Source organism: Biomphalaria glabrata, chromosome 7 (genome assembly GCF_947242115.1).
Source record: "Biomphalaria glabrata chromosome 7, xgBioGlab47.1, whole genome shotgun sequence".
Lineage (NCBI taxonomy): Eukaryota > Metazoa > Mollusca > Gastropoda > Planorbidae > Biomphalaria > Biomphalaria glabrata.
Window position 1 is genome coordinate 16,057,543 of NC_074717.1, and position 23,605 is coordinate 16,081,147.

The 23,605-nt window shown below is 38.8% G+C and overlaps 1 protein-coding gene across 2 annotated transcripts in view; it reads left to right on the plus strand.

Annotated features, from left to right (window-relative positions):
* The window catches only part of LOC106069365 (alpha-2-macroglobulin-like), a 237,685-nt gene that overhangs the window by 139,886 nt on the left and 74,194 nt on the right, over nucleotides 1–23,605 (plus strand). For both annotated transcript variants that reach the window (XR_008778985.1, XM_056036079.1), the window contains exon 19: nucleotides 12,892–13,009. Coding sequence is in view for 1 of the 2 variants with exons in the window: in XM_056036079.1 (XP_055892054.1) it covers nucleotides 12,892–13,009 (118 nt within the window). In the remaining variant the exon portion in view is untranslated. The remainder of the gene's footprint in view (nucleotides 1–12,891; nucleotides 13,010–23,605) is intronic.

Sequence of the window (23,605 nt, forward strand, 5' to 3'; positions counted from 1 at the left end):
ATGTGGGATGTAGATTGGGCATCACTGATGAATCCGCCTGCATGATAAAAATATTTGTTAAAAAGTCCCTTAAATAATCAATAGAAGATCTTACTGGCCTGGTTGATTTTGAGTGTAGAACAATCTCTTTTATGAGCTTAATTCTAAAGTTGTTCCAGAAATTATTATTCCATCAAGCTCAAACTTCCAGCAGGTCGACAGAGGATATTGATGGGCTGGTTCGAACTCGCACCATCGCAATGGCACTCCAAAGCACATAACATGACCAGGCAGTCAGCATTTGGTTGTTTTGTTTTTATGTCTGTGTTCTCTCTCCAAAAGATATCTTTATCCATAGGTAGGTGCTGAGGGCTCATCTACATCAGCAAAAGATTCATTTGAAGTTACCTACAATAAAAATATGAAAAAAAAAATTTCAATGAATATTCCTTTAATTAATTATTAAATATTCATAAATATGTTGGATATACGTCTATATTCTTTATTCAATATTTTATTTTTACCTGAGTGGTCTTCGTAATCTTTTAAGTCTGCATCTTTGACGCAACTTGAGAGCTCGTTGTCATCTCACGCTCAGGATTCCTCTATAGAAGCTTTACTGGGATTCAGAGAACCTATTGACAATCTTTAGATCTGAAAATTAAAAATGTAAAATATTGATTAGATCTATAAGGCCTATATTTTGAAATCATGAAATGTATTATTTATGTCTAGATTATCATTAATATCATTATAGATTCTCTAAAAAAAATCCAGATTCTAGATCATATAGATCTATTATTATACTTTTATACTACTATAGATCTAGTTCTAGAATGTGCAGGGAAATGATCTAAGACCATTTTTGAAATACATTTTAAAGCTAGATCTAAATGTACACAAATAATCTAGCTAATCGATATTCTAATAAAACAAGGTTTCTAAATGAAAAACGTACATCTACTTTTATCTAGATCTACTATTGAATCTAATGTATTGAAAAATATGACCACTTGTGCGCCATGTAGAAAATTATGAAATTTACAACAGTCAACCAACAGCAGTAGTGGCAGTACTTCAAATTTCAAATGCCTACACTTACACTTACAGTAACAGATATGCCTACCCCCAAGACCCAGAATGTGGAACACTCAGGTTGAAAATGTGGAATTTTGGGCCCCAATGTGGAACATATGCGGGTTTACGTTTGTCAGCCATACTGTACGCAATACATAAAACTTCAATTATATTACTGTAATAACAATACTAGTTTGCTTTTTATTTTATAAATTAGATGTAAATAGTATAATTAAAAGTAAGAAAACCTTTAATTCATAATTATGTCAATGTCCTTTCTTTGAAATCAATAGTTCTAACTCCTATATGATGAATTCTAACCAAAATGTATTCTAATGACCTAGAGAGTCTAGACTCAAATTTTACTATCTATTTTTATTTGTTACTACTAGATCTAAATCTAACGACTAGATCTAGATTATTCTAGATCTACTTGATTATCTATCCTTTTCTAGGGCTCTACTCTAGTCACTCTAGAAAAATACTCTAGATGATGTCTCTAGTTCTAGATCTAAAATACGTAATTTAAGAGTCTACACCTCAAGTACTAGTCTACTAGCTAGATCTACATCTAATAAGTCCTCTAAGTCTAAGAACACAGATTATAATAATTATATTGCGCATGGCAAAGTCATAACATTGCCCCCGTCTTAGCACTTTTCGTCCCGAAAAGTAACACTGCAGCTGAGGTTTGACAGTTCAGGTGGAGGTCGATCAGTGGGAACCACAGACGGTAGGGTGTCTGTTGCCCACAAAGCCATCTGCACAGTTTTCCGCGGCCGTCGCTTTCTCTTCTTCCAGTTGGCCAGTCTATGCTTGAGACGATAACGTGGTCGCTGCTTCGACTTAATGACGGTAGTCTCTGATGCCAGCCACTTAACACAAATGGAGGTTGTGGCGATCACTGTAGATTCCAGGGTTGTTGTTCCAAGACGCTGAGTCAGCGGACCTTTTCCATGGATGTCTCGTGACACAGTTGTAGGCCCATTGGTAGCCATGGTTTCAGGCACATAGTCTTTCTCAGCCTCATCCTTGTAATGTTCATCCACCGCTACATCAGGTTTCGATGGAATTAATTCACAACCGTTCAAGTCACTTTCACTGATGTGGGCAGAAGTACACATTTCTGTCAAGTTCAGATCTTGTAGCTGGGTTTCTTGGCATGGGCACTGTCCCCGCAGGACGCCGCATATACAGTTCAAGTCAATCGCCTGGATGCAGTTGCCTAGCATCGTGTTCTTTCTTATGCAGCTGCCAAAGTCCAATTCGTTGTTTCTGTCTCGGCCATTGTTGGGGCCCGTATTCGTAATTTCAACCGACGACATCCAAGGCAAGGAATCAGAAACGGTCTTCAGGCTTTCATGGTTTGAATTCTCGCCAAAGGTACTGACAGATAAACAGAGGTCTTTAAGGTCCACAGCAGAAAGCTTCGACGCAGACCCAACGTTGTCTTGATCTGTCCGGCTCACCGAGATACTGGTAACAGGTGCAACAGGAACTAACACTTCAGGCACATAACATACTTCTCTTGTTTCTTCATTTGTTTCTTTCCTTTCGATTTGAAACATACCGTTCAGATCGTCGAAGCAATCATCGTCACGTTTCTCGCCTTGAAAGTCACCCCCGACAGACTTTCCCACAACACAGTCACAGACGGCGCTCCAATCCCCAGCGCCTCCATCACCACTGTTTGTGCAGCCACAGTCCTGACCAGGCAACTGCTCCTTCCCTAACGAGTTTATTCCTCCTTTTGCTTGCGACACAATGTTATCACTTTGGTCTATTTGGCCTTCTATTTGTAATACACTTTTATCAACTTTGTTCAACATTATGTTCCTGCTCATGTTTCCCATCTTGTTCCCAATCATGTTCAGTTGTTCATCAAATGCATCCAGCAAGTCCTGGATCTTGCCCATTACATCAACAATCCCAGGCTCAATTTCAAATTGATAGGTCTCCGGATCTTCCTCTTCATCGATCAGAGCTTGCCGCAGACGAGCCGTGAGCGTTTCCCTGCTACCGACAGGTTTTAAACCTCGGTCTCGAAGCTCTTGTCTTAGCTCTTTAATTAAGAGCTGATGTAATAGCTTCAGCGATGCCATAGAGATCTAATCCTACCTCCTCTCGTTGAGTTGCCTATAAATCCCACTTCTGACACCAATTGTAATAACTTAAGTGAGGCAACTCAACGAGGACATAGACGTTTATTTACATAGAGACATGACAAACACAAAGGGCATCTGCCTTGAGTACAGCATCTCCATATTGGCTCTCTCGTTGGGCGGAAATCGTTATTCTACTAATGTCAACATCCGACTTGTTTGGTCACAGATAGTGCGCACCTTCTTTCTGCACTATCCTGAATGGCGGTGCGCATGGCAAAGTCATAACAATATTAAGAACTAAATTTATTACATAATGATACTGTTGTAAACTTGTCCCCCCCCCGACTGACCATTTTTCCCCACGTGAGATCTTTTTGAATTGTTGTTTATGTTTTGGAGGCGAAACGGACCTGAGCGAGTGTGTTGAGGAAAAAGGAACTGGAGTTATGATCGTGGATTTCTCAACGGAGGATTGTTTCTTTTCTTAAATCGGTTTTGTGAATAGTTGTATGTACATTTTGATTAGGAGGACTGTGCAATTGTTTCGATTATTCGGATTATTGACTGTTCGTAGTAGATTGTGCTTCTGCAACGAGAAGAATATCGGCGACCTGACAATCGGTGAGTTAACTATCTTTAGCCTACTCCAAAGTCGTAACAATACATATATTTCATATAAATGATCTAGAATCTAGAACCAAATAACAGCCGACCGTAGGGATGTCACCTTCATCTGGGTCCTCTCCCATGTTGGCATTGAGGGAAACGAAGCCGCAGACAGAGAAGCAAAGAGAGCCCTAAATCATGCGGTGTCAGGAACCCAAATTCCCTGCTCGGACCTGAGACAAAGTATTGCCTCTGCTACCTATCGAGAGTGGCAGAACCGATGGGAGGCTGAGACTCACAGTAAACTCAGGCAGATTGTGGCGGATGTCAGGTGGCGGCCCACATCTAAGGGTCTGACAAGGCGTGGTAGCACGACCATGTCCAGACTTAGGATTGGCCACACCTACATCACGCACTCTTTTGTGCTGAAGAGAGAGGAGCCCCCACTTAGTGAGTACTGTGACTCTCGCCTCAACGTGGAACATATCCTCGTTGATTGCCCCAGATACCAGGATGTCAGGGAGAGATGTTTTAGAGCCACTAATTTGAAAACACTATTTGATGTCGACCCTGGGAAGGTACTGGGCTTTGTCCGGGAAGTGGGGCTATCTGCGAAGATCTGATTTATGAATTTGTGAACATGTACTATTTACATTAGATTTTTACCAAATAATTAAATTTTTACTATCTTTACATTTTAACTGTGAATAGACCTCGATTTAAATGATATGACTGTATAGAATCTGACCCTTGTTGTTGAGAGAGAGAGTAGTCCTTAAGGGACTACAGGCACGACATGGCCTAAATTGTGCCGATGTGCCTCAAATAAAAAATCAAAATCTAGAATCTAGAGATCTATCCCCTTCTAAGTCTATTTAATTTCTAGATATATCTAGATTTAGTTTTGACATCTAGTTATCTAGATTCTAGTCTAAGTGCTAGTCCTACTTCTAAAAAAAGTCACTAGATCTATGTAAATAAATTAAAAATGTAATTATTTTAATTAGTAGATCTAGATATATAGCCTTATTTAGGCCTTAGCCTTACTCAACTTACTGTGTCTAAGTTAGAATCTAGGTCTAGATCTAGATCTTTAATAACGTATTTTTGTTAAAAATCCTTTTCTAAGATTTCACTTAGAAACCAGTTCAGTTGAGTTAGTTATTTAGAATAGACTAAAAATAGATCTAGTCGGTATACAGTACTAGACGATCACTAGATCTAGAATCTAGATCTAGACTACTAGTCTAGTTAACTCTAGAAACCTAGTTACTACTAGATCTAGATCTAGTAATAGAGCCATAGTCGGGAAAAGAAAGGGATTTAAATGGAACATTTGGCTTATTAGCACTTACTAGTCTAGATTCTAAGATTAGATCTAGACTAGTAAAAAGTATCTAGACCTAGACTACTAGATCAGTAGATCTATATACTTATATTGATGTAGATCTAGATTCTAGCTCAACCATATCTTCGTAAATTTAGGACTCGCCGGATCCGGGAGATGAAATGTAAACAATAAACACAGACCCATATATTTTATTTTGCATTCAGTATTTTCATTTCGCACTATTAATAAATAATGAAAAAACGGCGGTTTTTTAATATTTCTTTTTGTGTCGGAATTCAGACTTGGCGGAACAAAAAATCGTGAATGCGGAACGGCGGAACATGTGAGCTTTTTTTATGATTTTGTGGGACGGTTCCGCATAATGCGGGACTGTAGGCATGTTACTAACAGAATCAATCATTATGTTGATATAAACAATCATTATCATTGAATCATTAGTACAATCAATACAATGCTAATTTTTTAATTCTACAACTAATATAACATCATTACATCATAGAAATATTTTTTTCACAATGATTTTTCACTTTAGTATTAAATGAGAATGAAAAGAATCTTACCTGTTGTCAAGTATCAGTCAAAAAAAAAAATCGAGCACACTTTGATCGCAAAATAGTCTACATTCTGTTCTACTAACATCAAGAGAGAAGAGGAAGTGTCTACAAATTCAATTCGCTTTAAAATATCGGAAATAAAAAATTTAATTAAAAAGTAATAATAAATAAATTAATAATTCGACTTTTTTGGGTTTGTAGCAAATTTGCAACATAGCGCGATATAGGGTTAATAGTGAATAGTTGTAAAAATGGTGTATTTTTATGAAATACTGCTTGCACTGTTGATTTAAAAAATTAAATTGTTTACTTTCAGGGGAAAAAAAAGTAGCCATTGCATCAGAACTTTGAAAAGTCTAAAATATCATGATGGATTTTCAATATCTTTTCTAGTTTACGAGATCTAAACGGGACGAACGGACAGACAGACCATACAAAACGAATAGTGTCTATTTCCTTGGTAAAAATATTTCTAATAGCACAGATTTATTGTTGTTGGTTTAGATTTATTACAAAACTTAATTACATGACTGATCCAAACTAATTGATACAACTACACTTCGTATAATCTTTGTTTTTTTGTTTTTTATAAGAGCTCAGACAGCAGCACATTACATCAATATTTCGAATTTCGAACACATTCTCACGACGTTGCACAAACATAAACAAGGATTAACGGTTCCACCGCAATTTACAAACATTTTTTATTGTTATAGAATTTTAAATGATTAACTCTAAATGTAATAGAATTTATTTTCTAAGCAGGACGTTTTGTCGCAGCCTATTTTGGCGCGATTGGTTTGGCGCTGCCGTTTTGGCGCGAAGGTCGGTTTGGCGCATGGGACGGTTTGGCGCGAAATGTTTTGGTCACATTATTTACGTTCATCGTATTATTTCTTTAAAAAGAATGATACATATCTTATGTTTTGTATGAGTGTTTGTGTTAAGGCGCATTTTTCATTTACAGAACAAGATATATTTTTGTCCTTTATTTTTGGTTAATATTACATAAGACCAGGCTGCCTTCCATACTTCACAGTTTGCGTGCATGAAATAGTCAAAGTTGTTAAAACTTTTTCTCGTGGAGGGGGGGTGGGGAATGTATACTTTGTTTATTTTGGTATAATACACTGAAAAAAACTGTTCATTATACATTTTTAAATACATTTTTAAGCGACAAACATTAGTAATTTTTGTACATTATATTTGTAATAAGGTATTTGAGTAATTATTTTTATATCTGCTAACAAAATTTATTTTATGTGAACTATAACAAGGTCCATTGATCAATGTGACTTATCATTTACTATATGTAAATGTGTGTTTGTATTTCACATCATTTTCTTTAATATACCTTATAGCTTGTGTATGTTTGTTTATTAAGAGGCACATTTTTATTTTCAAACATTTTCGCTTCAGATATTACACTAATTTACAAACAAAAACAAAATGAAACGATGATAGAAAAAAATCGATGCAATTATTTGTTTACATAAAAGTAAATATTTAATGAATAGGCCTATATAGTATCTCCAGCTATATATTACACATTTTCTAATAATAAGTAAAAATATAATACACGAAACATGTTTACCAAAGTACAAAAGTTAAGAAGTATGCATAGAAACCAGAGTCATTACCCAAAGTCATTAGAATTTAAGGGTTCATTAAAAAGTTGTGTGCAAGTACCGTGAGGTACTCAATGATGTTCCTCTGTTGGTATGTATAATTACATTAATTCTTGTGTCTGTGTCAATAGACTTTTTTCGATTATAAGGCGGCTGGTCTCCTCAGATATATTGTTCATAAATGTGCCCAGAAAAGAGGGGGCGGGATAGGTGTCACATGTAATGACTAGTCCGAAGGAGATGATCGTCGGACGCATGACATCAACGACCAGTGCTCGGTGCTGGTCTTGTCTTCATTTGTTTGACTTAACCTGCTTCAAGGGGAGATATGTCACCCGAATCACCCCTACTCAATTTCGAAAAATATATCTTTTAAACCAGGCATGTCAAACTCATTTAGGTGTATTGGCCACATAAAAAACTTACTATGACCTGAGGGGCCGAAGCAAAGAATCAGTTGCTAAACAACCTACTAGTTTTATGTACATTAGAAACAGTACAATAGAATACAATAATTAATGGCATACCTGTGCCTTAGTTAGCTAAATTTGTTGTAAAAAAAATTACAATAACAATTTTTTTTTTGTCCTGATGCTTGACATCTTTTCTGAGATACAATTAAGTTTATAATTAATGTCTTATTGAAGTTAGTTTGCTACTGACACTTTCATTACTGATGAGAAATTTTGATCAGATAATTTCGAACGGTGAGGTGTTTTTGTAGCTTTCATTATGGAAAAGAAATGCTCACAGAGATCAGTGCTTGCAAACATAGCTAGAATTCAGGCTGCAAATTTCCGCAATTCAACGTACCGTTCAGGGTAAATAACTGTAAAATTTGGGCACATCCGATCCTATATACTTCGATTTCAACTACGAATCTGACAGCTATTCTATCAGCTCTAGTTGCACATTCCTATGGCATTTTACGTCTCAAGAGACAATCTTTTCCCTTTGCAACTTCTTGTGACTAAAAAGGCCAATCCTTGATACACAGCTGCGATCGCAGGTTGGGCATATGTAATCACCAGGCGCCGTTGCATTTTCACCCTTCTTTCTGCTTCTATTGTGTATGGCATCTGCAATCCGAGACCCTTCCTTTATGCTCTCTCTCCATGTGGATCTATCCAGTGCTACTTTTTCCCAGCTGCTAGTGTCGATTTTGAAGAGCTTCATGTCGCGTTTGCATACATCCGTATACCGTATTTTAAATGGCTGTTAGTTTAGCGTAGAATATTTAGGCATATGTCAAATTCTTTTGAGCTCTAGTTTAAAATACATTATAATTATGTTCTTTTCTTAGTAATAGAATCAGTAAAAAAATGTTTCTGTTTTTTTTTAATTAATATTAGAGCTACCTAACATTATACAGTTACGTTAATGAAGTTATTACCAATGTTTTAAAATTTTTAAATCTTAAATAATAGACGTCGTTTCATCTTCTAATAAGACTTTGTCAAATGTAAACCTTTTTGCAAGAGGCGTGTGCAGAAAATGGGTAAAAACGTTTTGGAGAAAACATTTCAAAACGTCTCCGCTAGTGTGATTCTTCTGGATTTTTTATTTTGTGTAGGAGCGGTTGGATTTCTTCCGACAATCGCTTTTCATTATAATGATGACTTTTGTGTGAAAAAAAAGGTCTGCGACAGAGAAGTCTAACTTAAAAAAAAGATCACGCCCATTACAGACGTCCGTGCGCTATATGTACCTAGAATGTTCCTTACATAATACTATTGATCTTTATTATTAAACTTAATATGAATTTTTTTTTTGCTAAGTGGAATAGTTCGTTCAGAAAGAAAACACATCCGTATTGGCCTTTTTTACGCTAGGAAAAGAATTTCTGAAGCTGAAAATGCCGGAATACACCCAGCACCGGGCCACGCCCGAAATCAGACCCCTTGCCGACTTGAGCGGAAACCTGCCGCTTCTTCATTTTAATCTCAAGGAAGAATTTTTAACATTTAAAAATTAAGTAGGCAACACTATTTCCGAAAATAAACGGACTCGTTTTAAGAAAATTTCATTACGTAGATTTGAATTCTATACACAGTGTTAAATTAATATAATGAAAAATAAAACCTAACAAAGTTACAAAGACAGTTTGTGTGGAAACACAAACTCAAAATCGGCCCCCGAAGTGGTTCAATATTTTCAGAAAGAACATCCGAATGAAATTATATCAAAGACAAATGAGAGATAAGAATCGAGAAAAAAGGTTGATAGATCTTGTGTAGTACCCCAACGGTCCAGCAGATCAAAGGATAGGTGCAAGTGAATGCATCGTTCCTCTGGGTCCCAGCTTCTAAAGGGGGGGGGGGGGGTCGAACGAAAATTGTGTAATCTAGGAGGTCACCACCCGGAAATGTGAGAAACACCGCCTTATTGTTTTTCATTTCAAATCATTGTCTTCGTGACTTGTACTTTGGATTCTTTATTTTGTATTAAACTCAAGTAAAATATTCATCGCTGAGTTACTTCATTTTGTGTTAGTGGTGTGTTGGATAAATTTGTAGGCACTTCTAAGTCCGCGTATGTCAGATGATTGTGGATACACATTTTTAGCGGCCCCTGAAAGGAGAAAAGGCGCTATTAGTTTTGTGCGAAATGTCTGTCCGTCCGTCCGTCCCGTTTAGATCTCGTAAACTAGAAAAGATATTGAAAATCCGACATCACAATATTTTAGACCATTCAAAGTTCTGATGCAACGGCTACTTTTTTTTTTCTGAAAGCGAAAAATCTAATTTTTAAAATCAGTTATACAAGCAGTTTTTTAAAGAGAAAAAGCTAATTAGTATGCATTATAAGTTAGACCTAATTTAAAATGAATAGTTTTCTTATAAACATCATTTTTCTGAACATTTTTTTTAATGCGGAAATTTTTATATTTTTTTTTAGGATATTCGAATAAGAGATTGAGCCTTTTCAAAACAATTAGATCAATTATAAGACATCAGTTAGGCCAGGGGAGGCGCGGTGGCTGAGCGTTAAAGCGCTTGGCTCCCGAACCGGGGGTCCCGGGTTCGAATCCTGGTGAAGACTGGGATTTTAAACTTTGGAATCAATGGGCGCCTCTGAGTCCACTCAGCTCTAATGGGTACCTGACATTAGTTGGGGAAAAGTATAGGCGGTTGGTCGTTGTACTAACTTTACATTCACTTATACCTATCCTTTGATCTGCGGGACCGTTGGGGCACTACACAAGATCTGTTAACCTTCTTTCTCCATTCTTTGATATAATTTCATTTGGATGTTCTTTCTGAAAATATTGAAGCCTGCCTGGGTGGACCTCTTCGGGGGCCGATTTTGAGTTTGTGTTTCCACGCAAACTGTCTTTTGTAACCTTGTTCAAAATAGAATGGTTAAAATTATTATGAAAAAGTTTCACTATAAATAACTTTTGTATTTCGAGTCTTTTCTTTCGGATTAGGCCTATACTTAACTTATAATTACAAATAAGAGAAACAAGTTATTTACGTCCAGACTATATAACATTGTTGAGCATTCAAATTTATCGAGAAATCGTATACAGATCAGAATCATTTACACTGTTCATTGTAATATACCCACTCATCAATTATAAATCCATTGTTGATTATATAAACAATTAGCGTAAACTAGATCAGCTTTTAATGTTTATCAAATGGAACCACGTTCATAGGTTTCAGAATAAACGTAAATCCAAACTTGTTTCTAATGCATGTTTCATTGATGTACTTGAGGTAGACAACAACGGTGCGAAGATGAAAGGAAAAAAGGAATGGTCTGCAAAAAATGGATTTAAATTAAATTACACTTTCGGTACAGTGCCAGCTCAGTCTTAATGGATTTTTTTTCTAGAAATACAAAAAAGGGGGGAGGCATTTTTTAATTTCGCACGCATGCAGCAACACCTCTCGCTACGGATCTGCTGTTCGCATAATAAACAAATGTCAATTCTTTTCTTTTTTTAAGTGTCTTTTGCAAAGAAAAAAATAAAGAATGTCATCCAGTACGCTTAGCAGAACTCAGATATAATTAAAGATGGGGTAGCATGTCAACACTATTCAGGTATCTGAGAAAACATGGGCCTCAGCCGGTTCCTCTACCACCAAAGCGAAAGCTACATTGACCTGCAGTATAAGTGGACTGGAGTGTCTCTCCAAAGTAGGGCTCCACAGCCGTATGAAAAAGTGTTCGAGATGATACATAATCGTTCTACGAATGATGGAAGCCAATGATATTGTTATAAACCTGGTGGTGGCACAGATGGGGGTAGTGGTGTGTGTGTGTGTAGTCAGTCGACGCAAATCGCCCCAGGCCAGCGCTAGACGAGCGGTCAACCGTGACGAGTTACGACGAGTGTCAACATGATGGTTCGGGAAGGATCGACGTCGTGAAAAGAGCTCAGGAGTGTCACGAGGGATGTAGTCATCTGACCACCCAGAATGGTCGAGCAACTTTCTGTCCAGTTCTAGAAGGCCAGCAGGGACCCTATATAAAGAGCGAAGGTATCAGAGACCAGTCAGTCACAACTTCCCGATCTACCGTTCGTTACAATGGCTCAGTACAAGTCCGAGACGAGACAGAGAGACCAGTGCAAGAGTTGATACGGCGGAGAGATATTTGTACAGTCTTGTGTTACGTGCTGCAAATTGTACAGTATTGGCTGTTATTTATTGACATTAAACTATTACGTTATTTTCAAGCCCAGAGTTGTCAAGTTCTTTAAGTTGGTGGTGTCGTTTGGTGCAATTTGCAGCGAGCCTGGATAGGGAGATTCGTAACAGTATCTAGCGCTAAAATGTCCCCTGCGCCAAAACGTCTGGTACCGAATTTATTTAGTATATCATCGGGTTATGGGGTCAATAGGTAGATTGTGACTTGAAAGAGCTGAAATGGCACGAAACGGCCTGAAAAATGGCGATTTGTAAAATGTTTTATTTGTTTTCGGATGTTCCTTCAGATAATTACATTCTAGCTCAAACCTCCCGCAGGACGACGGGGGATGATAGTAGTTTCGAACCCGGGACTATCGAGACCACTGATCGACAGTCCAGAACGCATATGACACGAAGCCATCTTATAACAATGAAGTGACTTCCTTCAAATAGCTTTTTTTACCTTTTTATTTTGGTGTCCCGTGTATGTGTCCATAAACATCTTGCAATTATCTGTACCAAGCTATTTTATTTCCACTTCATGACAACTCATGAGTCACCGTGTAGAATATACTGCTGACTTAGCTGGATGGCTGGTTGGAATCTTATGTCCCTTCATCCTGCATGTAATACTAGTATGTGTGAATCCCCTTTTAGATTTATGTAATGGTATCAAGAGTAATACCCCGAACATACGGAGGATAGTTAGAGCTAAGATAGCTGAATAAAGAACTATTTTGTTAGTGTTATTGTCAATTGTACAGCATATTTTTACAGGTTTACAAACACATTTTTATTAATGTTTGAGTTTGAGTGTTGCGTTAGTAACCTACATTATTTGTAGTGTTGTCTTCATTGGTTTGCTTTCCCAGCTCCCTTCCTTGTTAGCATTTTTGATCAGACTCTAAATTCTCATGATTGTTGATTTTTTGTTTTTTTACATTCTTTTAGGCCAGATGGGAGAACAGATTTTCGCGTGGATGTTCCCAAATATCCATTGTCTTGGGTAATTAATGGTATCTCTATAAGTCAAGAATTAGGATTTGGAATTATGCAGCAACCATTAAAAGTAAGCCTCTGATAGTATAGAATTTTTTTAGGATTAAAATTACACGTAGCATACAGTTAAACCTATGAGTTCCTTATTCTAAAAATACTTTTTGAAACCTTGATTTGATATTTGCAGGCGGGGTGATTTGTTTCGCCACACTCTCGCTTGGAGGCGTCCAAAAGCACCACTGGCCCGATCAGACGCTTATGAACCTCCCTTAAAAGCAATGCGTCTTTTGATACTATTCTTACCAGATTTATGAACTTGTCTACCTCGTTAAGGGGGGGGTGTCTATTCACGGTGGTCTTTGGGGCTGAGAAGTTTTCATTGGGTAACTTCTGGGACATGACTTCAGTTTTTTCCGAGGTTTATAGTTAAAGAAAAAGAGGCGGCAGCGTACGCAAATTCTTTGACCGCGAGATGGAGCTCATGTACAGTGTGAGCAAGTAAGGCATAGAAAAGCTGAGTTACGACCATTTTACTTTGTTTTGGTATGGGACAGTAGACTTTGAATGAACACATTGTAATAATTCAACAGCAAAAATAAAATATTACCCTGCATAGTGTTGGCCTCCTTCCTTCAGTCGTAGAACGACTATGGTTCATCTCACACACTTTCTCATGTGGATGTGGGGCCCTATTTCGGAGAGACACTCCCGTTCACAAATATCGCAGGTTAAGGTGGCTTTTGCTTCGGTGGTAGAGGAGCTGGCCATTTTTGTATTGTACGTTTTTCTTCCTGAGCTGAGACCCATGTTCTTTCACTCTCCATAGCTTTCTTGGTCACTGTCTCGCTCCATCTGGTGCGGTCTAGAGCTATGTCATCCCAATGGTCAGTTTTGATGTTCACTGATTTGAGGTCCCGTTTTATTACATCTATGTAACGGAGGTGGGTGCGACCAGTTTTTCTTGAGCCAGTCGCGAGTTGTCCGTATAGGACGACTTTCGGGATGCGATTGTCCTCCATCTGGCGAACATGTCCAAGCCAGCGCAAGCAGCGTTGTCTTAGGGCTGTAAAGATGCTCGCGCAAGGATCTCAGTATTGCACACTTTTTCTTTCCATGTGACTTTCAAGATCCTACGGAGATATCGCAAATGGAGTGAGTTTAGTTTTCTCTCTTGCTTTGCGTAGGTGGTCCATGATTCACTGCCATACAGTAGTGTACTCTTAACGCATGCCTTGTAGACTTCCATTTTGGTCACTGTAGTGAGCTTCTGGTTTTCACAAACTCTTGGCCTGAGTCTAGCGAAGGTTGAGGCAGCCTTCCCTATGTGTTTTTGTATCTTCTCTTCGAGAGACAGGTCATCTTGAATTGTGGATCCCAGATAGCAGAATTCATTTACGGCGTCCAGCTTGTTATCGTCTATAACAGTGATCTTCAACGGGGGCGATATCGCCCCCATGGGGGCGTTTTCGAGATTTTTGGGGGGCGCTGAGAGCCAAAGGGGTGGTAGGGGGGCGCTGGGTACAAAATGGGGCGGTAAGTGGGCGCTGGGATAAAGGCGGAAGAAACTAAAGGTGCTCTGAAACAAAACAAATTTTAAAATTCTTCAACATTAAAGCTGGGAAACTAAATATAGAAAAATTATAGTTAACTTGCTTCTAATTTAAGAACAGAAACAGCGTTAGAAAGTGAGTCCTGGAATCCCATTTTCTATTTTTAAATTCTTACTCTTTTGCTATGATTAGAGAGTTTCTATTGTCCTTGGATCTCGCGCGTATAAACTTTTAGGATTTGATAAACAAAGTAGGTAATACGCCTTTTAGAATATAGTTTATTTTATCTACATATGTTAATATATTGTTACGAATCTCACTATCCAGGCTCTCTGCAAACTGTACCATACACCACCAACCTAAAGAACTTGACAACTCAGGGCTCCAAAGTAACGTAATAGTTTAATGTCGATAAATAACAGCCAATACTGTACAATTGGCAACACGTACACTGTACAAATATCTCTCCGATAACACCGTTCTGCCGTATCAACTCTTGCACTGGCCTCAACGTCTCGTTCCGGGCTTGCACTGGGTTCAACAGTTCAGGACTGACTTCACACACTAGGCTCGTTGTGTCGGACTCGATCACAGACCAAGATCAAGACGCCAGCCGTCTCAACTGTACTTGACAGTACTCCGCACTGAACCGTCGTAATGCTCCGTACAGAACCACACCGCTGAACTGTGCTGTAGTCGACCGGACTGTAGTGAACCGGGCTCTGAACCCCTGCCGTGAACCGTCTTGACTGCGACACCTCCGCTCTTATATAGGGTCCCTACTGGCCTTCTCGAACAGGACAGAACGCCGCTCGACGTTTCTAGGTGGTCAGATAACTACAACTCTCGTGACGCTACTGAGCTCTGTTCACGACGTCGATCCTTCCCGGACCGCCGTCGATCCTTCCCGAACCACCGTGTTGACACTCGTCTCGGCTGACCATCGTAACTCGTCACGGTTGACCGCTCGTCTAGCGCTGGCCTGGGGCGATTTGCGTCGGCTGACTACACTCACACCACTACCCCCATCTGTGTCACCACCAGGTTTATAACAATATTGATATGTCAATGTTAATTGCAAAAAAACATTAAAGGTAACATTTAATAGAATAATTTAACTTTTTAAAAAACAAAAAACATTGATAAAATGTTGTTACGAAAACTCACTGGTATGTCATGTAATATTTCCTTGAATTGCCACTAGAAAAAGTAAGTTCTACTTTGATGGCATTTTCAGATGAGGTTATGAAAACAAGTCGGCTACACGAACATATAGCGATATCATAAATAATTTAAGAATATTCATGAACAATTATAAAAATCTACAATTAAAACAATATTAAAAACAACAAGATTACAAAGACAGTTTGTGTGGAAACACAAACTCAAAATCGGCCCCCGAAGTGGTCCACCCAGGCAGGCTTCAATATTTTCAGAAAGAACATCCGAATGAAATTATATCAAAGACAAATGAGAGATAAGAATGGAGAAAGAAGGTTAACAGATCTTGTGTAGTGCCCCAACGGTCCAGCAGATCAAAGGATAGGTGAAAGTGAATGTAAAGTTAGATGTGAACCTGGCCTAACTAGTTTCCCTTTCAGACCTTGTGGTCTATAGGGCAGATGATGTAAAGTTCATCTGTTTTTGTGGCTTAAGGTTAACGAGGGTGTCATGTAGCCATCACAACGACCAACCGCCTTTACTTTTCCCCAACTAATGTCAGATACCCATTAGAGCTGAGTGGACGCCCAAAGATTCTAAAGTTAAAAATCCCATTCTTCACCAGGATTCGAGCCCGTGACCCCGGTTCGGAAGCCAAGCGCTTTACCGCTCAGCCACAGCGCCTCCCCTGGCATTACTGATGTCTTATCATTGATCTAATTGTTATTCTTATTCGAATCAGCAAAAAAATATATATAGACATTTCTGGCATTAATAAAAAGTATATGAAAATGAAGTTTACAAGATTACTATTCGTTTTGAATGAGGTCTAACTTATAATGCATACTAATTAGCTTTTTCTCTTTAAAAAACTGCTTGCATAACTGATTTTAAAAATTAGATTTTTCGCTTTCAGAAAAAAAAAAGTAGCCGTTGCTTCAGAACTTTGAATGGTCTAAAATATTGTGGTGTCGGATTTTTAATATATTTTCCAGTTTACGAGATCTAAACGGGATGGACGGACAGACGGACAGCCGGTCAGACGGACAGACGGACAGACATTTCGCACAAAACTAATAGCGTCTTTTCCCCTTTCGGGGGCCGCTAAAAAGACAATTATTAAACATCTGTCACTGATGTTCAAATTGAGTTGCATGAAAAAAATTGATTTACAAACTATGTCTTCAATAAAAAGAATGTAAACATAGATGCACACAGTGGCGTAGCTAGGGTAGGGGGAGGGGGAACTTTGAAAATCCTCCTGGACCCAATTTAAGGGAGGGGGCCAAATTAGTGCTTTTTAAATTAATTAAATTAAATATTACGCAAAATGCAGCGGTCTCTAAAGATGTCAAGCCCCCTGGCCCCCAAACGATGGAAATTCCTAGCTACGCCCCTGGAGGCACAACAGAGATGTGGCTGCATTTAAATGTTTTAGTAAAATTCCAAAACTATGGTTGAAATCGGAATTATGTTTTAGCTTTTCAGTAAACATACATGGCTAATCTAGATTTAGTGCGTAACAAACTTAATGAATAAGCAAAGAAATAGACTGGACTCTACAATGACTACATAGGTAATATAGAATAAAGAACAAATCTATTCACTATTCACAGTAGAGGAGACCTTCGCCTTGCCTTGGCTAACTTAAAGCTTGAAATTTCTAATATTGTCAGACTGCAGGAGGCACAAGGTTCCCATTAGCTTGTTTTCTTTTTGTAGTGAATTCAGCAATAATAATATTTATATTAAAAAATAAAACTAAATTTACAATTAAACCTAAAACAGTAGGCCCTAATATTCAAAAATTTAAAGGAAGACTATTCTTAGGATTTGAAAGAAGTCTTTACAATTAATTTTTGTGTGTAATCACTGCAAATTATTTGACATAATTTTTGTATAATGATAATATTGGCTGTTTTTGCCTTTAATTCCGAAGATTACGACGGAGTCCAGTGTTTCGCATAACTACGCAAACCCAACTGCGACCTACATATTTTCCCGAATTTTATGCAGACAAAGCCGTTGTATGCTGGTCTTTTGCGCCTGTCTTCAATAATGACGTTTCTTTGAGTATCAAATGTTTGTCCCGCAGTTTATGTAAGAGCTCTCGAACTGTTTCTCTCAGAGGCTATCTGCTCCCAGAGAATGCTGCCAGGTACTTTCCTCTATGCCAGTAAGAGCGAAATGGCGCCTGAGTAAATCTTTATAGCGCACACGGGGGAGGGGGGCACCTCTGTAACTCAGTCCTCCTCAAAGCTCGACAGGAGTTCACAACAATCGCCTTTGGCATGTGGTCGTCTCCCAAGCGGGATAAGTGTTATTGACAGCATAAAAATTAATAAATAGATGATATTTTGTTCAAATTTGCCTTCTCACGCTTCCTTATAACTGTTTTTTTTTAGAGGGTGGCGCTGGCGGATTTTTTTAAAGAAAAAATTCGAAAAGGGGACGGAAGGCCATAAAAGGTTGAAGATCACTGGTCTATAAGGATGGAAGGTGGTGCTGTAGCACGTGGTCCCATAACTGTTGTTTTCTTCGTGCTTATAGTTAAGCCATATTCTTTACAGGCCTGAGAGAAGCGGGACATAAGTGACTGAAGTTCCTCTTGTGTGTGTGCCACTACCGCTGCGTCATCCGCGAATCTCTTACGAGGGTGGTTCTGATTTTAGTTTTGGCCCTCAGCCTGGCAATATTTAGGAGTTTGCCATCAAATATGGAATGGAGATAGATGCCTTCGGTGGATTTGTCAAACGTGTTGTGGATTAGCAGTGAAAATAATATTCCAAAGAGGATTTGGGCCAGGATACATCCTTGTTTAACTCCACTGTTTATACTGAAACTTTCGGAGCTGGCACCGTTGAATTGCACTGTACCCATCATATTTTGGTGGAAAGATACGATTACATTTAGTAGCTTGGGTGGACAGCCTATTATCTGTAAATTTTAAAGAGGCCATCTCTGCTTACTAGATCTAAGGCCTCTGTCAGGTCAATGAACGTTATATACAAAGGCATCTTTTGTTGGCGGATGGAGAAAATCATGTCAATCGTTGATCTCCCTGGTTGATTGATTTGATTTTTGATTTGAGGCACATCGGCACAATTTAGGCCATGTCGTGCCTGCAGTCCCTTAAGGATCCCTCTCTCTCTAAACAACAATGGCCAGATTCTATACAGTCATATCATTAAAATCAAGGTCTGTTCACAGTTAAAATAGTAAAGGTTCCCCTGTAATTGTTGCAGACGCTTCTGTCACCTTTATTCTTATAAAGTGTAACGATTTTAGCATCCCGCGGGTCTTGTGGCACAGCACCTTCTTGCCAACATTTGCAAAGCAGTTCGTGTAAAGGTTGGATTAGTGTAGTTTTGCATTGTTTTAGAACAGGGGTTCTCAACCTGTGGTTGGCGACCCCTTTGGGGATCGATTGACGATTTGCCAGGGGTCGCATAAAACCATCGAAAATATGGATTGTTTTTGTCTTCTATTGCTGTGTGTGTGAGGGTGGGGGGGGGGGTCGCGGCATAGTGAGGGATTGTAAAAGGGGTCGCCGAGCTTAAAAGGTTGAGAACCTCTGATTTATAACATCTGGGGGGATACCATCGCAGAGCTCAGAGTAATGTTCAACCCATCTGTGCATTTGTTGGCACTTGTCTTTGATAATTTCACCAATGGTTGATTTTACAGGTGCTGACTTGGTTTGGGAGGGTCCAAGAGCCTTTTTTATTCCTTCATACATCCCTCATATGTTGCCCACTTTGGTTGCTAGCTGAATATTCTCACTGAGCTCTACCCAGTATTCATTGGTACAGATCCTTGCTGTCCTCTGTACATTGGCTCTAGCTTCTTTCAGATTTAACAGGTTGCGTTGGGTAGGTTTTGCCTTGTATGTAGCGAGTGCATCTCTCTTTGCTCTGATGGCAGGTGCTAAAATAGCTGATTTAAAGTCAAACCAATCATTTTATTTTGTAATTTTTCTTCCAAAGATTTCCAGGGAAGTCTTTTGTATGGTGGATTTGAGGTGTTCCCATTTTTCTGTTTCTGTATTTCCAGAGACATTTTTATACTCGCGTTCAGAAGATTCCGCAAACTGTCTCTGGAGATCAGGGTGGCACATCTTGCTTACATCCGACTGAGGTCTTCCAATATGCTTGGTATGGTGAATTATTTTAGGGAGAAGATTGATCTTGCAACATACCAAGGAGTGATATGTGTCACAGTCTGCACTGTGATAGGACCTGGTAAGCTTGACAAATTTTAAGCACTTTTGTCTTACCAAGATTAGGTCTTGTTGGTGCCAGTGTTTGGAGCGAGGATACCGCCAAGATACTCTGTGCTGTGGTTTAGTCTTGAAATATGTATTAGTGACACACAGGGAGTGAGTGTAGTGAGCAAACCTCGAGGAGCCTTTGTCCATTTTCATTTAGTTTTCCGACACCAAAACGCCCAATACAGCTGTCCCATTCAGAGTTGTCAAATCCAACGAGGATGTCACCGAGGATGATAACCTGTTCCTTATTTGGGATCTCGCTGAAAGCAGACGAAAGGTTGTCATAGAACAGGTGTTTGGCCTCTGGTGCAGAACTCAAAGTAGGAGCGTAGGCACTTATGCATAGTAGGGGTATGTTAATTATTCAAAGCTATCTAATCTGAGAATAGTTAGTCATTTTCTTTGTGTCACATAGCATAATGAAGCTAAGTTTACTTTTAGTTCTCTGCAGCTATCTCCATAGTAACGAGCATAGTATGACTATGTTAATTATTCTAAGCTATCTAAACTGGGAATAGTTAATCATTTGCTTTGAAAAGAAAAATTGACCAATCAGATTCATAGATGAGATCTATTAGTTTACCAAGTCACAATAAATTTAGCATTTTTGACAGAAAAAATTAATTAAATTTGCCATGTATGATTAGTTATTGTGTTTTAAGTGCTTTATAAACTGTTGCGGAAATCCGTGTAGGTAGCTGTATAGGTAGCTTTTACTCTATTGACAAGCCACTATAAAAAGCGATGTTCTTACGAATGCCGGTATAAACAATATAGCTGCACAAGAAACGTATCCCGTATGGGGGATGAACGTATGACAAAGGCAGTCTTTTTTTGTGAACTGAAAGTTGATCGACCCAACAGACGTTTCAAGAAATGCTATCGAGACCTTTAATGAGGTCCAGTTTTTGGACTGAGGTGCTGGCAATTTGTTCCATCCCACCCCGAGTGAGATAAAAAAAACAACAATAAGCTCATCCAAGGTATCCTGCAGGGGCCTTGCTCGCTTCCCGTTTTTAGCCTCTCTAGTTCCACTGCTAGACGTTTTCACGGAGGCGCAACGTTAAGGCGACGGGGGCTGAATCCTCCGGCTATCGAGACCAACATAGGCGCCAACATTCTTTAACTGGCATAGAAGAGTGCACCTGGTTGCAGGCGGCATTAGAACTACACAGCTTGTAGCTCACTAACAAAGGCTACACTTTTGAGCAAATCCACTGCCGAGGACAGATATAGACAGCTCAAAGAGAATCTAAATCGATCATCGGAGAACGACAGTTATGTCTGCGCTTGATGTGGCAAAATATGTAGGTCGCAGCTGGGACTGCGTATGCACGTGAAATACTGCACTCCTCATTATTCTCAAAGACAAGCTGCATTAGTATAATGTCTAGAGTTTGTGTGTATTTTCTCATTATTTACTACTGATGAATCTTAATACAAACGTTCGATCACTCAAAGATGTTGATTTAGTACACTTTTATATTGACAATGTTCGACATTTATTTTAACAATGATCTTTTGCTCCCCTTCCCCTTTTTTTTTCCTCATTATTCCTGTTAAACACCAATTTACCCCCAGAACTTTATTATTCTTTTAAATATATTTTTTTCTATTAAATACCCATTTCAATTGATCAAACTAAGACATTGCAAAAAGAATTTTTGAACAATTCCATATAGTAAAGATTTTAAGAGATGTCCACAGGTAATGTTCGCTAGCAGGAAGTGGCTCCGTGAGGAACATTATATCAAATATTTTTTTGTTTACAATCTTTAAGGTAAAACAGAAAAGCTATAACATTGAAAAACAAACAAAAATGCATTTTAGTGCTAAATAGTATATGATTAATGTTCTATTGACTATAAAACTATAACAATATAGTACAAAAAAGCATGAAATGTGCATCATTATTCAGAGGCGGCCTTAGCAGAACGCGGGGCCCTCGGCGAGTATAATATGAGGGTCCCTGAGCCTATATCTACGTACCACACCATGCTTACAGGCTTGTCCGCCTCTACGGCTGTAAACCTTTTTTTTGCTACTAAACCTTACTTAGGTACTGTAATATTGGCCTTTCACAAATTACATATTGTATTGTAATTATTTTGCGTGAAAGATTTCGCCTTTTAAGGTTAATAAACGTAACTAATGATTTAGAAACATTTGGCATGAAAAATCAAACTAGATAATAATTTATGCTAAGAACTCTGGAGTCAGAAATTAACTATTTATAGGAGAGCCAGAACACTCGCAATGACCAAATAGTTACACAGACAGTCACAGACGGATTCAGTCACGGAACTTTCCTGGCTTGAGGCTTTGAACTAATAATAATAATATGTATCTTTTCTTCCAATTCGCGTCCGAATGCCGAAGCCAAATTGATGTTATTTAAGAACACATTTTACGATAGGTGCTACAGTTGTCCCTTGACGTTCGCGAAATTCACGGAAGGCCTATACCACGGGTTTTCAGAATAAATAATGAAAAATACTCCCGCGTTTTTTTAATACGGGTTTTTCCACGGCCATCCGATGTATATGCACAGTGGCCTATTGAAAGAAAAAAGAATATTTTATCTCCAACCTTTCTGGATACTGATTGACCGAAATAACAGTGTAGTACATTAACTGGTTCAGTCGAGACCAATCGTTTTAGTAACCTCAAAACTGACCTGCGACGTCGCAACCTGTGTAGACTACTAGCTCGTTGCCCCTATGACTCTTTTCATGTAGAAACTATAGGACCGCAATTGGTTCAAACTTGATCACTACGCGTTTTCCTATTCAAATCCGAATGGATATATAAGCTACGTATTGATTTGTGAACTCATTTGTATATTATGTCGCACCACACTCTAATCTCAAATGTTATCATTAGTAAATATAAAATGAAAAACGGTTGTACCAGGTCTGAATCGCCCCACCCCTTTTCTTTAATGCCAAATGCAATCATTAGCAGAAATTATAAAAAGGAGCGGGGATTAATCATTTTCACTCTTTCACCATTCCCTTTTCAGACGAAAAAATGTATGTTTTAAAACAGAATAATGGCGACAGAGTTTATGTAATTTGTCATGAATTTTTAAGAAAGACTTTGCTTTGGAAAATTTAGAATTCATACGAAATTTTTTCGATTGAGATGATTGAGCTGTAGATGTCAGGAGAATGCGTTTCTTCAGTGAAAAATGCAGGAAAACGCTATGGGCGTCGGGGCGAAGCCACTAACCGCATTGATAATAATGAGCTGTAGATGTCAGGAGAATGCGTTTCTTCAGTGAAAAATGCAGGAAAACGCTTTTGACGTCGGAGCCTCGCCACGAACCCCACTGATAATAATGAGCTGTAGATGTCAGGAGAATGAGTTTCTGCAGTGAAAGATTCAAGAAAACGCTTTTGGCGTCGAACTCCACTGGTGAGTTTTACAGCGCTCCCGCAGACCCCCGAGCTATCAAGAGAAAGGCCTGTACGCACGTTTATGGGTAGGGTTAGGGTTTACTAGGCGTAAGGGTTAGGGTTTGGGAAAAAATCGCCCGCCCCCACTCCAAAGTTCTGGATCCGCTAGTGGCTCAAGCGCAATGAACCCTTTCGCGTTTTTAATGCTACGGCACAGACTGTGGGCCCCTAAAGGTATTGGGCCGGGTTCATTGAGCCCCTTCGCGCCATGGATGCTACGCCACTGG